A 15,261-nucleotide genomic window follows, 5' to 3' on the forward strand; every position below is an offset into this window, starting at 1 on the left:
AGCACATGTCTCTTGTTCCTGCACACTAGAGGTAGGCTGAGAAACTCATAGTAGGAGCTAGCCTGTGCTATGATATCTTAAAAACAACAACAACAAAAAAAAACAAGTAAATGTTAGCAGTGTAGCCCTTTGCCTACCTTGTGCGCATGCGCAAGGCCCCAGGGTCCGTCACCAATAAGGGCAGCCCCACACTATTTCTTGGCTATTATGGATAAAGAAACGACAATAATTCAGCAGGAAAGCTGCCACCCCCTTGGTCCCATGAGGCTTAAATGAGATGGAAATTCTCGCAGCAAACAGGAGATGTGGAAAGAGCTGATTTTAATTACAAACTTTATTTGTCCTCCGGTTCACAGCTTGTGCGTAGTACATCCCACCGTATCAGCTTCCAGAAGATGGGTGTAGCTTTCTTTGTAAAGGAGCCCGACATTCTAAAATTTTGGTTAGAATCTTCATAGGTTTATAAAAGTACTCTCTGCAAGCAAACTGGATATATTTACATTTATAGCTTAAATTCAAATTTCGGAAAATATGAATCTTTTCGTGTTTTTAAACATCCTGGGTTTATTTTGTAAGACTTTAATCTGAATGCCATGTGTTCACGTAAGCCCATCCCTCCCCCAGAAGGGAAAGAAATCAGTTTTGCGATTACATGTAGAAGAATCATTTTCCTTCTGCACTTTAAAAATTTAAAAGTTACATATACAGTGTTCAGTAGATGTAAGTCCGGCACGGAGGAAAGTGTGGCAGATGGCTAGATGCAGGTACTGGATTTCTTCTGAATCTTGAAACATCCAAAAAGAATTATAGAATATAAATTTAAATTAAATGAATTATCAGTCTTTCTCATCTTAAACAAAAAGTAGCTCGTGGGGGGGGGGGGGGGCGGGTAGATTGTGCTACTCAGCGTTTTCTCTAGTGTTAAGAGATGGCGTAGGCCAGCAGTCTGTATCTCTCCATGTGCAAAACTCACAGTGATCCCAAGTCCAGGGTCTGTGCTCACACCCAGTTATGGCCACAGAGGGACCCTGGGCTGGCTGGGGCTGTGCCCCCTTCTGAAGGGCATCACCCCTCCCTCCAGTTTGGCAAGAACCACTTAAGAAAAGTGTGTAAGCCTGCTGTACCTCACACCAGTCCAAGCTGACAGTGAGCTGTGTACGAGCAAATTTGCTCTCTCCCATATGGGCTGGCTAAGATCACCGTGCTATACCAGTCTGAACAGTTTTCTTATCACATCGCTTAGATTACGGATGTATGTGCTCATGTCATCTTCTGCCTTTAAAAATGACTAGTTATTAATAAATGATAAACTTCAAATACTGCCGGGGAGAAAAGGGGGCCGTGTGGAAGCAGCCAAGGTTACCGGCCTGGGAATTATTACTCTGTACATATATATAGCTGTACCATTGGTACCCCAGTCAAATAAATACTCAGAGGGGCCTCTCTGACCTCCCTTCTCTGCAGTGCCCGTGACGCTAGAGCTTCCGTGTTGCTTCTGTGCCTGCGGTTGGCATCTGTTTCTTTCATTAAGCTACACATTGCTTCCAGCACAATAAGGTATACGAAGGGGAGGAGAAGGGTGAGAGACAGCAGAGGTGAGCCCAGGGTGAGGGTGAGGGTGGGGGGAACCACAGGCCCACCAGACAGGGTCTTGTTTCTTCGTAAGATAAGGCACTGGCAGAAAATTTCTTAGGTAAAAGGCTGCGTAAGAATTTCTTGCCATTTACAAAAAGAAATGTTGTCGTCCCTAAGTGGTCAGTATCCAGGCTCAGTTAGGTGATCCCTGGAAAACCAAGGGCTGATCCCTCCAATCTACATGACCAGTGAAGCATTCCAATCCATTCAGAGGTCTTATGGCACGTTTGGGGGGAGGGGAAGGAAAACAGTCTGGGCACAAAAAGGCATGGGACACTGCCTGTCAGTCACTCGCCACTCAGTGGACAGCTCTCGATCCTCCTCAGAGTGCTGCTCAAGACTCCATACTCCCTGATGTAAGGTGACCAGATGGGTGTACCTAATTGCTTTCCCTTTGAGCTCACCATGCACAATGTTTAAATGCTACCAGCAACCGGCACAAAGAGCCTAGGGAAGCCCTTCCCTATGGCTTCACCTCAGACTCTTCCGAGAGAGAGAGCTACTTCATGTTCTCAATGACAGCTATGTCGTCACCAGCACAGTGTGGTGTCAGCCCGTTCAGATAGATGCTCTCAGCCTTCAACAAGGGAGGCAGGACTTCCCTCTCGCTGGTCAGGTGGTTCACAGACAGGGTCCTCCTACATGGAGTCAGTTCCTGGTTGTGGTTGCCTGCCAGCTCTGCAGAGAGCTTCCGCTTCACGGATGTGGCCCGCTGGAACTTGTCATAGATCTCCACGCTCAGTCGCCTCCTCGTTTCCTTGAACTCAGCTGTGACATTGGCTGTCCACTCGGCTGCGTGCGCTCTGAACTCTCCCACCTGGAACAGGGAGGCCAAGAAGAAAGAAGGCATCAACACGGGAGCTACCCCTTGTGTGATTCTTGTTTTGTTTGGGGGATTTATTGAGAAGTTGTCTATTGCTCTCACAGTGACTGTGATTAGAAGCCATACAGAGGCTAATCCCTATACAATTGGCTCTACAATATTATGAACATAACCTTGTAGAGTTTAGCCATACTTTATAAGGCCTTAGCCATACTTTTTTGTGTGTGCAATAGTCCTGTTACAGAAATAACAAATGCAAAGTCAGATGCAGTGGGGAATACATGACTTGTAATCCAAAAACTGTAGAGACTGAGGCAGGTGGACTGATTAGATTCACCTGCCAGCCAGCCTAACCTAGCTGAGAGCTCTGGGCTAGTAAGAGACACTGCCTTGCTAATTAATTAACTAATTAGTTAATTAATGAAAGTAGAAGACACCTGAGAAACATCTGAGATTGACTTTTGGCCTACACACACACTACATGTGTGTGCATGTGTGTGTGTGTGTGTGTGTGTGCCTTTCAAATGCTATAAAAAGGAAATCTCTTAATGTGTCCCTAAATCTTTGGGGTGCTATCTATTGCTTTCATCTGCCTGTAGCTTCAAGGACTTTGACGTAGAATGGGCCATTATAGAGGCATCAGGACTGAGGAAGAGAATGAAGTATTAACCTAGGTGACCTGGGTGGGGCTTGACAGCTGTGCTGCTGTTAGCTTGAGATGCAGCCTAGGGTTTAGAGCTCAGAAATGTTTCCACTTAGAAATTCTCAGTGCCTACATGAATAAGAGATACATTATTTCTGTATTGGGGAGAAGATAAATAAACTAGAAAGTCTGTTCTGGGGTTGGCTTGAGGAACCATGAGGATCAAGGCAGTTCCTTCGGTGAGTACCTGTGGAAGAACAGCAGCCATTTGGCCTGCCTGATCCACCAACAGTTGTTACACAAGTGTCAACCTAACAGCCTGGCTGACACTATGAACTTCACCAACCACAAGGACCTATAGAAATGGTTTTGAGCACAAACAATCCAAAGAACCCACTCTGTGACCTAAGCCACTTACAGGTCTTTGAAAGGTTGATGCTGTACTGGCTGGTTTTGTGTCAACTTGACACAGGCTGGAGTTATCACAGAGAAAGGAGCTTCAGGTGAGGAAGTGCCTCCATGAGATCCAGCTGTGGGGCATTTTCTCAACTAGTGATCAAGGGGGGAGGGTCCCTTGTAGGTGGTGCCATCCCTGGGCTGGTAGTCTTGGGTTCTTTAAGAGAGCAGGCTGAGCAAGCCAGGGGAAGCAAGCCAGTATGTAACATCCCTCCATGGCCTCTGCATCAGCTCCTGCCTCCAAGTTCCTACCCTGTATGAATTCCTGTCCTGACTTCCTTTGGTGATGAACAGCAATGTGGAAGTGTTAGCTCAATAAACCCTTCCTCCACAACTTGTTTCTTGGTCATGATGTTTGTGTAAGAGTAGAAACCCTGACTAAGACAATGTACATTTTTGTATCCTAAATGTACATTTTGTATCTAAAATAGAAAGAGGACCACTAATGTTTGAGGGGCTCCATGGTCCCCTTGTAAACCAACCAAGCTTTATCTCGGTTTTCAGGGAGAAGTCCTAACAGGAATCTTTCCTCCATTTGACCTCACCTTCCTGGAAGGTCATGTGGGGCTCATGTCACCTTGTCCTCTCTTGCCTGGCAAGAAAATAACAGTTGTTCGGTTTTGTTTTGCCTTTAGATGTTGACTTATCAATGCTGACATGAAAAAACTAATTGATAGTTTCTACATTCCCAGGCATTTCTGAATAAGGATGAATAAAGATATTTATTACAATCTGACATGTGTGTGTACCAGGTCATAGATATTAATGTATATGTGGGCACAAATATCATAGAAACGTTAAATACCCTCTGAATGTGGTAAATGGCAGACTGGCTATTTTCACACATACCTTTAAGAGTTCTTTAATCTCCTCTTTGTGTTGTTCAAACAACTATACCACACCCCTTCCTTCCAAGGCAGGAGGCGGGGTGGAAAGACAGTAAGAGCTGGGGTAGAGGTGCCTATAGCACAACAGTATATCCAGGGCACACAGAAGTGAGAGAAGCTGCGACTGTGCACAAGGCCTGGGCGTGGTCCAGACAGCCTGAAGCCCAGAAAGGAGCAGGGAGGGGCTCATAAAGTCCCCTCCCTATCCCCACCTGAGGAGTGATTGATTAGAGATTGATGGCTGCTGATGGACAAGGGGAGAGTCAATGTCCTTCAGGGATATGCCCCCTGAGAGGCTACCCATGTAGACGGCTCTACACCCATGTGCATACAGCTTAAAGATTAAATATGTCCTTCAGTAAGGTCTTGAGTAAAGAATAGTGTCTGTTTTCTAGCTTCTCAATTATCATAGCCAGCAATCCCAAAAGAAGTAAAATAAACAAACAAACAAACAAACAAAGGCACACATTCTCTTTCCAGTCTGGAACTCAGTGTCTCCTTAAGCTTTCCAAGAAGTAGGTTGATTGTAAGCATGCCCCCTGGCTGGGCCTGGTATAAAATTCGAATGTTATTATACAATGAGAATTATTACGGATTCTACCTGATTGTCCTACTGTTGATGGCTTTATGGAGGACTGTGCCTGCTCTAGTTCACAGTTTACAATTATCCAAGGGTGAGAACTGCAAGGGTCACTCTGCTCCTTTGTAAGCTTTTCCTAGCAGGATGTTTAATATAATAAACTAAGCAAGTGGAACTTCATTCTTTGTCTAAATGAGTGAGGAAAGAATCAGACATATGACCCTTATTGTCACACCCCAAAAGGTTGCTACTCTTCTAGAAGCGCCTGCACCCCTCTATCTATCTATCTATCTATCTATCTATCTATCTATCTATCTATCTATCTATCTATCTATCTATCTTACCAAAGGAATTTTTACTCTAAAAGTTATACTTTGCTTATCAAAAGTCAACCATTAATCTTTTCATTGGTTAATTTCGTGTTGTCTCCAGTTAGAATATAAGTGGTATGCCCTCCACACCAGGTACCTACCAAGTATGTAGCAGACATTCCATAAATGTCTGATGGGTAAATGAACACACCACTATAAAGCACACCCCCTTAGTCGGAGATACAGGTGATAAAAGTTAATGCCACAAAGCCCACGTGCTGATGTTTTCCCTCTCTCTGTATTTGCTAATCTTATTTTCTTTCTTTTCCATATTTTGCAAGGGGAACAAAGTGCCTTGTAAGTGAACTGCTTTGCAAATGTCTGCATTTCCAGTCTGGATCCCTTTCCATGTTGGCGCCTGTTCCCACTCCACGGCATGCTGGGTACACCAAGGCTGCCATGTGCCACGTCCCACAAAGGCTCATGGTTTTGTTTGGGAAGGTCATGGGAGCTTATGAGATGGAGCTGGGGGCAGGACTTGGGCCTTCCCAGCCTGGCTTCACTTCCTGTCCTCTCTGCCTCCTGACTGCCAACGCAATATGAGCAGCTGGCTGCTTCCTTGCTGTCTGTCTGTCTCGCCTGCCCTGCCATGATATGTATCCTGCTTGAACTGGGACACCTCAGGGAAAACTACCCTCCCTGCTCCTTTCCTCTGATCCCTTCTCCAACTCTTTTCCCCCTCCCCTGTCTTCCCTTCTCCTCTCCTCCCTTCCCCTCCAGTTTCTTCACTTTCCATATCCTTCCCTCCTCCCTGTCTCCCACCCTCCTTTCTTCTTGCTTTTAGTTGCTTTCTCAGACGTTTTACGGCAGGCAGTGAAGTAAGGGACAGATAAGATGGGGGGTGTGACGTCATATTGAAGGGTAGGTATCTAGGTGGCGTTTTCTTTGAGTGCTGTTAGAAGTGACAACCTTCCTGACCCACATCTTTGCTAACATTCCCTGGTTGTCACTGCAACTGGAAGTAGAGAACAAACAGACTATTTTTGACCTTTGCAGATATGAGGTTTTGTTTTTGTTTTATTTTTTGTTTGATTTCTCTAGGGAACCAAACCCCAAGTCTAAATCCTCAGTCTAACACCTGTCACCACACATGTGTGTTTCTCAAGAGCTCTGCTCTAGGATAATTTTTTTTTGTGGACAATAACAGAACCTCCCCTATGCAGTGATGTGACAATCCAAAGGGGAAAAAAGCAGCATCCTAAGGGAGCAATGGCAGGCATACATATACACCATGTAAACGTCTAGGGTATGACATAATCCCACCCAGACCAACTAGTTTGACCTCTGGCATGGGAGGTTAATTCTTCCCACTCTGCAGAATGTGATTTTCCTAATTTGTATAGACTCCCCAATGGTGGACAAACCATTGTGATAACTCCAGCCTGTGTCAAGTTGACACGCAAAACCAGCCAGTCCACCATGGTTGGTGAATATACGGAGGCTGGTGCTGATACTCTGCCCAGGGATAACTTCCTTATCTATTACTTCTAAGGCTACAAACCTTTCTGAGAAATACAAAGAATTCACATTAGATGGAAACCCACCCTACAGCTGGTGATGTTATTAGTATGGCTTGAATCCTCTGAAGGAAACAATGTATCAGCTCATAAAAATATACCCTTGGGCTATTCATAGCTCAAGTTCTCTCTTAATTGTGTCTGTTTTCACTGTATCATCTTTATGACACTGGACTTAAGGAACATAACTGCCAAACCTCATGCTCAAAAATATGGAGAAAAAGACAAGTCCCTTAAAAACTAAATCAAGGCATGCACAGGAAAGAAAAAGTATCCTCATTTCTTAAGAAAATGATTAATTTGTTCCCATTTCTTAAGAAAGAAAAAATAAACAGCAACTTTGTAAACCTTATGACCACTCCTGACAGCGGAACAGCCTGCTGCCCTAAAGCACCTAATCAGTTTGTATCTATCAAGAAGTAAATGTGCCGTGTTAAAAAAAAAAAAAAAGATTTCAAAACAGAAATTTTGGAGCTGGGAGATGGCTGGGCAGCTAAGAGCACTTGTTGCTCCTGCAGAGGATCCAGGTTTCCTTCTCAGCACCAACATGGTTGCACCCAGCCGTCTATAACTCCAGTCCCAGGGGATCTGAGGGCCTCTTCTGACGTCCCTGGACACTAAACTAATATGGTGCTCACACATGCAGGAAGGCAAAATACCCATACACATAGAATAAATAAAACCTTTAAAATGTTTCAAAACACCAAAAATATGTTCCTTAGAACATCAAATATATAAGTACATTTTCTTTTTTTTGGATTTGGTTTTTTCCAGACAGGGTTTCTCTGTATAGCCCTGGCTGTCCTGGAACTTACTCTGTAGACCAGGCTGGCTCGAACTCAGAAATCTACCTGCCTCTGCCTCCCAGAGTGCTGGGATTACAGGCGTGTGCCACCACCACCGGGCTATAAGTACATTTTTTTTTCTTCAATGTTGATACCTGTAGTCTTCTGGGAAGTTACAATGAATCCTCATGCATTAAATTGGCTTTATTTTGTTGGATTTTACCTTTAAAAACCTTATAGCAACTTAACTCAATGATTCTCAACCTTTCTAATGCTGTGACCCTTTAATACAGTTCCTCATGTTGTGGTGACCCCAAATCATAAAATTGTTTTTTGTCGCTACTTCATGACTATAATGTTGCTACTGTTATGTGACATCAGTGAAAGGGTCATGCTATCCTCAAAGGGGTCACAACCCACAGGTTGAGAATGCTGGGTGGTATAGCATTTCCTCTCCCTTTTACATAGCAGGGTACATCATGTAATGACCAAGCTGATGGCACACAGTGGTCCTGAATGGTTACCATGGATTTCCTCAGCGTGGGCATTTCCTGAAGAGCCTTCTCCTGGATCCCACATGTTCCAAGCTTTTTTCTAACTCTCACAGTCTCCAACTGACAACAGCAAAGGCAGTAAGGGGGTTGCACACGGCCCCTTCCTCATAGACTATGGGGTAACTTACCTCTGTCACTAAACTCACCTGATCTCACAGTTGCAAATGTCATTGCTATCGTTGCCTGGTGTGCTGCAGTTTCAGTTCTGCACTGTCATGGCTGTGTGTTAACAGTTCAGATGGATGCTCCCCCGGCTACTTTGTGTTCCTTTCAATCTATCTCCCCCTAACTTGACTTTGTTCCTCTGGATTCAGTTCTCTCTCTCTCTCTCTCTCTCTCTCTCTCTCTCTCTCTCTCTCTCTCTCTCTCTCTCTCTCTCTCTCTTTCTCCCTCCCTCCCTCCCTCTCTCTCTCCCTGTCCTTCTCCTTCTCCCTCTCCATCTCTCTGCCTCCCCCCTCCCCCCAGGTAACCATATCTTTCCATTTGTCAACGATCTTAGTGATCATATGTCCATACTTCCTGATGTCTCTTTTATCCGTATCTCTAGGTCAGATCACCCCTGAACCCACAAAATCTAAATGACTGCTCTGTGGGCATCTCTCACGGATGACCCGAAGGCACCGGAAGCTCCGGGTCTCCCTGATGACGCTGCTGAGCTTCTCAGGCCTGGCATTTGAAGCTGCACACCACTGCAGAACCTGCAGACATTGAGCTGCCCAAGTCAAATGTAATCATCAGCGGTTCCTCTTCCTTGCACGCAGTCTCACATGTAAATGCCTGCTGTTCCTGCAAAGCCGCCTGTCCTTCCCAGCTCCGTCCGTCTGTCCATCCACCCCGCTGTGCTGTCTCACCCAAGCCCCCCAGAATCTCCTAGCATCCCCCTCTTCCTCAAACACAGCCTCCAGGTAGCAACCATGACCTTCTGCACTATTCCAACACTTCTGAGGATCTCATGCAATCTGGGGCTTGCCAGTCCCTCCAGATTCAAGTCTAACCAGCGCTGTCCCAGCTCTGCCTGCAGGAGCTCTCTCTCTAGTTCCTTCAGCTCCCTGAGCAGGCTACACTTGCTTGCCAATCTCTCAGTCCAGACAATAATGTTTCCCCATTCCTCTGGGATAGTTTCTGCTCGCAGGGAACTGAACGTCCTCACCAAGTCATTCCCCTAGAATCCATTTGATCATCTGTTTGTCCCTGGGCCACCGTGTACACTCTGTTCTTCCCTCACAACACTCTTGGTACAACTCGTACAATTGTTGGTTTAATTTGCTTATCTGGCTTCATAACAGGAGATAGGTTTTGACTGCTGAGTCCTGTTAGGCATTTCCAGCTCTGGAAAGAGTGTATGCATTGAGAATGCAGCCAGTATCAGTCGGACAAATCAGGTGAATATACGGCAAACCAGTCTTCAGATTCTTTATACATAATCAAAGGGAGTCTGTTTCCTCATCTGGTAAGACATCTTGTTCCTCCTGACAGGGAAAGGCAGCTTATGAGAGGCATTCATGCCTAGCCTGGTCTGCATAGGTAAGGCCCAACATGTTTCCTCAAACCTAGTTTCAAAGTTTCTAGTCACAAGAATGCTCAGCCTACATAGACTCCTCCAACCATGCCCCTTCTTGCTCTCTCTTCAGCTTACCACTCCCCTCTCTATTTTCATAGCTCTGACTGCCTTGCATGACCATACCTTGTAAACAATCCCAGACTCTAGCCCTCCCCATCTGTGCTGGCTAATGATGGGCCGGCCTGCCAGGGCTTTTCCAGAGAGGGAAGAGCCATTTTGAGTGTGGATGGAACCATCCTATCATAGGAGAGGTTTGGGGACAGACTGAATACAAGGTCAAAGGACAAAGCCAGATGGGCTCCTTTTAGCATTTCCTGATTATGGGAACAGCCACCTCACAAATACACAACTCTGCCTTCCGCAACCAACCTGAGATCAAAGTAAAATCCCTCCCTCCTCTAGTTGTCTCTTATCAGGCATCTTGTCCCAGCAATGAGAAGAGTGAATGACACACTGTCCTCATGGAATGCTTCTCTTTAGAAACCAAACATCTTCCTCTGCAGCTAGAGGTCTGTGCTTAGAGTCTCGGGTCTTCCGGACAGCAAAGCATCATCCCCAGAGTCCTGGGCTGCTTGCCTCTGCAGCAGTGGTTCAGAGCCTGTGTCTTCTGGTTCTTTGTGTTATCCCAAACAACATTAGGAAGGTCCTTCCAACTGCTGCAATGTATTTAAAAAGCAGGCTCTTGCTATAGTTTTATCATTTGCAGGGAGTAGGGGGGGAGATAACTTTCCTAAACTTTCTGATTGACTAACTGCACAAGGAAGCTCTTTTGGATGTTCTCAATTTAGAAATCTTATAGGAGGATTGTCAGTGTTCATGTGAGTATTTATCACTCCACTGGCTCCCATTATAGATGAGACAGACTCTGTGAGAGTTGAATCTGCCATCTTCTGTCTCCCCCAAACACTCTATAAAGCAACATCTACGATTGTGCTTCAGAAAACAGTAACTCAGAGAAGTGGATTTATTCCCTGCCTTGATGGGGATGCGCCAGAAACATGCACATCTCACCTGAGTGAGAAGCTGCCACCTGCTGCCTGGCACAGACACCCCCTGTGGGAACACCAAGCCCTACGTCCTGAGGTTGATATTTGCATTCTGAGTCAGTGTACACTGGCACAGCCCAAAGACAAGGCAGCCTAGAAACCCGGGATCCTATTCATTTGCTCAGTGCAACCTGAGCATCAGAACCAATTTTAACAGTTTCAAAGAAATATTCATATCCCGTGACAAAGGACCAGTAATTTACAGAAACATATTCTGATCAAGAGTTTCTGGCAAAAAAAAAATAAATAAACAGGTAAGATGTCATAAACACAGTAGCAATAAAACCAGTAAGATGCCACTGTGTTTCAAGAGGCCTGTCGCGTGTAGAAATTATTTTCTACCACCATGATGGGGTTAAGCATTAAGTAAAATTGTTTCATAACTAATTATTACCATATATAATAATGAATGCATATAAATGAATGTATCATGTGTATATGATATGGATTATAACCTTTGGGCACCTATTAATACACGAAGTGTTGGGATTTATGTTGCTCTTTGGAAGGTGTGAAACTGTTGGTGTAGTGTTGTGTTCTTTCCTATCATCCCTTGGAGACAGTATCTGTCAGATGAAGAAATATACTGCAGAACAACCTCTGGAGGCAGGGTCCTGGGATGTTCTTCCTTTGCTCGGTACAACCTAAGCTTTCGAAGTAGATGTAGTAGTCCCTGGGAATCTATCCAACCTGGGCATCAATGCACAAAAATGTGGCTTGGTGGAATCTTTAATTTTTAATGTTATAAAGTAAATAAAAAAATAACTGAATCTGTTTGAGTCCAGATTTTTGAAACTGTAACTCAGCTAAGTTTACTAACACGCAATTTATTACCCTTCCACTCCATGCAGTGAAAGGATCCCTTGGCCAGACTTTTGTGGCTGTCTAAATGGGTCCACTTCTCAGGCCTCGTCTCTCCTCGGCCATCTGCAGTGGAAGGCAGGAAGCCCAGCATGGTTTCAGAGAACTTTCCAGTCGTGGAAATGATTTTCAAATTAAACTTTTGAAAAGAGTGGTCTTTTTAAGTGCTTGTATAAAGAGATTATTTTCTTCTAAACAACTCTACAGAGTGCCAGCTGCACAGTCCCCGAGAGGACAGAATCTGTGTCTGAGAATCCATCTTTGAGAGGTAGAAAATGAGTCTGTTTCTGAGGGGTGGTGGTGGTTCTACGCTTTCTCATCTAACTGTATAGCCATGTCTCTAGGAAAGGAAAACGTTCCCACCCTGTCTTTTACTTTCCTTTCCTTCTGCCTCTCCATGACTGGGCAGGGAAGTGCTCATGGGAAGCAACAGCTCTGACATAACCACACCCTTCATTTTTGGAAAGAGAACAACTTCCAGGGTAAATTTAATAGAAAAATACCTACCCTGCAAAGCAATGGTCATCCCTGCTGGCCAGCTTGGTCTACCAACCAGCACTGCACTGTTGGACTTCGGCCCTGGTGGCATCGCATAAACTCTCCAGTGTTAAGTGGTGCTGGCTCATGAGTTCTGTTTTTAATACCATTTAGCAACAGTCACCAAGAAACTAGACATCACTCCATTTTAGCCCTGCTGTCGAATTCCTCTATACTAACTTTGGAAATCCATCAAACTTCGAATAGTCCCCCCAAATCTTCACATTCACCTTGACTACATAACAAACAATTGAGTCATTCGGAGCCAACCTCACACTGTGCTAACAGTGGGTATCTTCATTATGTCCACTCAACCTCAAAACTTTGTCCCCCATCCAACCGTGTCACCGCAGCCTCCATGCTTCCCCCGCAGGGGTCTCTGCTTCAATGTCCCAGCCATGTACCACACTTCCCCAACCATCTGCTGCCTTTTAGAGTCTACCGTCTTTTGGGTTCCACGAAGAGGGAAATCCAAAATTGCCAGTGTTCTAAACTGGCCCTCTCCTAACGATGAGCCCTCTGGCACTCCCACATCCAGGGCCATGTCCTTTCCTCTGTCCCTCTGTCCTCTCTCTTCATCCTACCTCTCACCTCCTCTCCTCCCTCCCTCCCCCTCTTTTTCTTCCCTCCTGTCCTCTAACATTCCCTCTAGGCATCTTTTCCCTACACAGTCTACCCTGCCTCATCAAGATTTTATCCTAACTGGTTTTGCTTTTGCTTCTCAGATGATCTTTTTGAGTAGCACCCAGCACGTCATATCAGACAGTGCCTCTCTGGACCATCCATGGATGAGCAGTTTCTCCCTGTAATTCTAGAATCTATTCAGGTACCAGCACCTATTTCAAACACTGGGCAATGCTTATAAGCATTAGCCCTGTTCCTGTGACTGTAGCCCTTGATGTTGGTACACATGTGATAACACAGAGTCTCCTCTCTTTGAAGAGTTCTCAAGCCCAACACTTAGGCCTTGGTAATGAACATGAAGGAAACTTTGTTCATTATCAAGAACAAGTGACTCAGGCCTCCCCAACATTCTTCCCGTTCCTTTTGATGGTGAGATCATAAAGTGATGTACTTTTCTCGGCGCTCAGCTGTTCACAGACCTTAATGCATCGAGGAAAGTTAAGTATTAAAAGCAGCCAGCTGGGTTGAAAACATCCCTCTGGTTCAATGTGTAAAAATAATCGGAAGCCTACTTTGCGTTCCATTTTCAGAGACTGCCAAGATGTAATTCCTAACAATTAGCTTTATTCACTTTCTGAAGTATTGACATTTCATTTTATTGCTGAACAGTACTGTTAAAAAGAGCAATTTAAACTGTCTCTTTACCAACCAGGTTAAAAAAGCCCTCCCTAACCCGAAAGGATTACTTAAAGCGTCACATTATCCTGACAGAATGGTATGCAATCCTGCTCCCACTGGTACAGGAGAGTTTATGTAATACTCATAAAATATCCTTAACCTAAACTACCCTTTATAGTTAGTAATTCTTGAACATGCTAACAGAAAACATGTGAATATCACATATAAAGATTGAGGATGATAGCATGAGTTTTTAATACTGAATACCTTTGAAATGCTCCCTGATGCTCTAGAATTGAGGTTTCTATAGCTGCCTGTTTTAGGGAGTGTAGTGGCTATTCCTGGTTATCAACTTGACTATATCTGGAATGAACTACAGTCTAGAATTGGAAGACTCACCTATGATCCTAATTTGGAGGCTCAGAGATATAAGTTTCTGACCTGGATCTTGGCATGGAGACCTTGAAGCATAGTGGCTAAGACAAGGAGATCTCCAAGTTCAAGATCATTTGGGATTAAAGGCATGAATGCACACATCTTTAATCTGGGCTACACCCTCTGCTGGAGATATATAAGGACATTGAAAGAAAGAAGACTCTCTCTCTCACTCTTCCTTGCCTGCTTGCCTCGTGGGACTGAGAAACTGCTAGATCCTTGGACTTCCATGCTGACCGTTGTTGGGGAGTTGGACTATAGACTGTAAGTCATCGACAAATTCCCTAACTATATAAAGACTATCCATACGTTCTGTGACTCTAGAGAACCCAAACTAATACAGAAGTTGGTACCGGGAGTGGTTCTAGAGGAGCAGAAGTATAAGGATGAATGTTTCAAAATTTTGGAGTTGGTTGGTTGATCCAATAGCACCTTCAACTACTGAACCTTCTCCAGATTCTCTCCCTCCTGGGAGCTTGGAGAATATTGAAGACCCGTGGATGAAACTATATCTCAAGCTTAAAGAAGCTAATGCCTTTGATTATCTTGATGAATTAGGTGATTCGGTGGTATACAATACTTTCTCCAAGTTGGGGAAAAAAATCAGAAAATGATTTTGCTGGCTGGTTGCTTTTAGCATCTCGGGGGAAAAAACAATGAAGGAATGTAAAACTAGAGCAGGCTGAGTTTATTGGCATGGGCCCTCTGAGTGGAGATTCTAGGTTTAATATGGAAGCTCGCACAGTTCAAAAAGGTGTTTGATTGGTTGACTGAAGTATTTATCAAAAGATGGCCTACTGAAAAGGAGTTCAATAATCAAGTGGATAAGATGACCCGTTTTGTGGACTGTCAGCCTTTTCCCCCAGCCATCCCAGTTATTGCCCAGTGGGCACATGAACAAAGTGGCCATGGTGGCCGAGATGGAGGTTATGCTTGGGCTCAGCAACACGGACTTCCACTCACCAAGGCTGACCTGGCTACAGCTGCTGCTGAATGCCAGATCTGCCAACAGCAGAAACCAACACTGAGCCACAGATATGGCACCATTCCTTGAGGTGACCAGCCAGCAACCTGGTGGCAGGTTGACTATATTGGACCACTTCCCCCGTGGAAAGGACAGCATTTTGTTCTTACTGGAGTAGATACTTATTCTGGTTATGGATTTGCCTTTCCTGCACGTAATGCTTCTGCCAAAACCACCATCCGTGGACTCACAGAATGCCTTATCTATCGTCATGGTATTCCACACAGTATTGCTTCTGACCAAG

At 44.7% G+C, this 15,261-nt stretch overlaps 1 protein-coding gene across 1 annotated transcript in view; it reads right to left on the minus strand.

Moving 5' to 3' along the window:
• Window positions 1–885: 885 nt before the first annotated feature.
• Kcnk2 (potassium two pore domain channel subfamily K member 2) overlaps window positions 886–15,261 on the minus strand; it is a 142,718-nt gene continuing 128,342 nt past the window's right edge. Inside the window, exon 7 of the mRNA XM_052200899.1 lies at window positions 886–2,452. Coding sequence (XP_052056859.1) covers window positions 2,135–2,452 — 318 coding nt within the window. The 3' untranslated portion in view covers window positions 886–2,134. The remainder of the gene's footprint in view (window positions 2,453–15,261) is intronic.

Source organism: Apodemus sylvaticus, chromosome 12 (genome assembly GCF_947179515.1).
Source record: "Apodemus sylvaticus chromosome 12, mApoSyl1.1, whole genome shotgun sequence".
Classification (NCBI taxonomy): Eukaryota; Metazoa; Chordata; class Mammalia; order Rodentia; family Muridae; genus Apodemus; species Apodemus sylvaticus.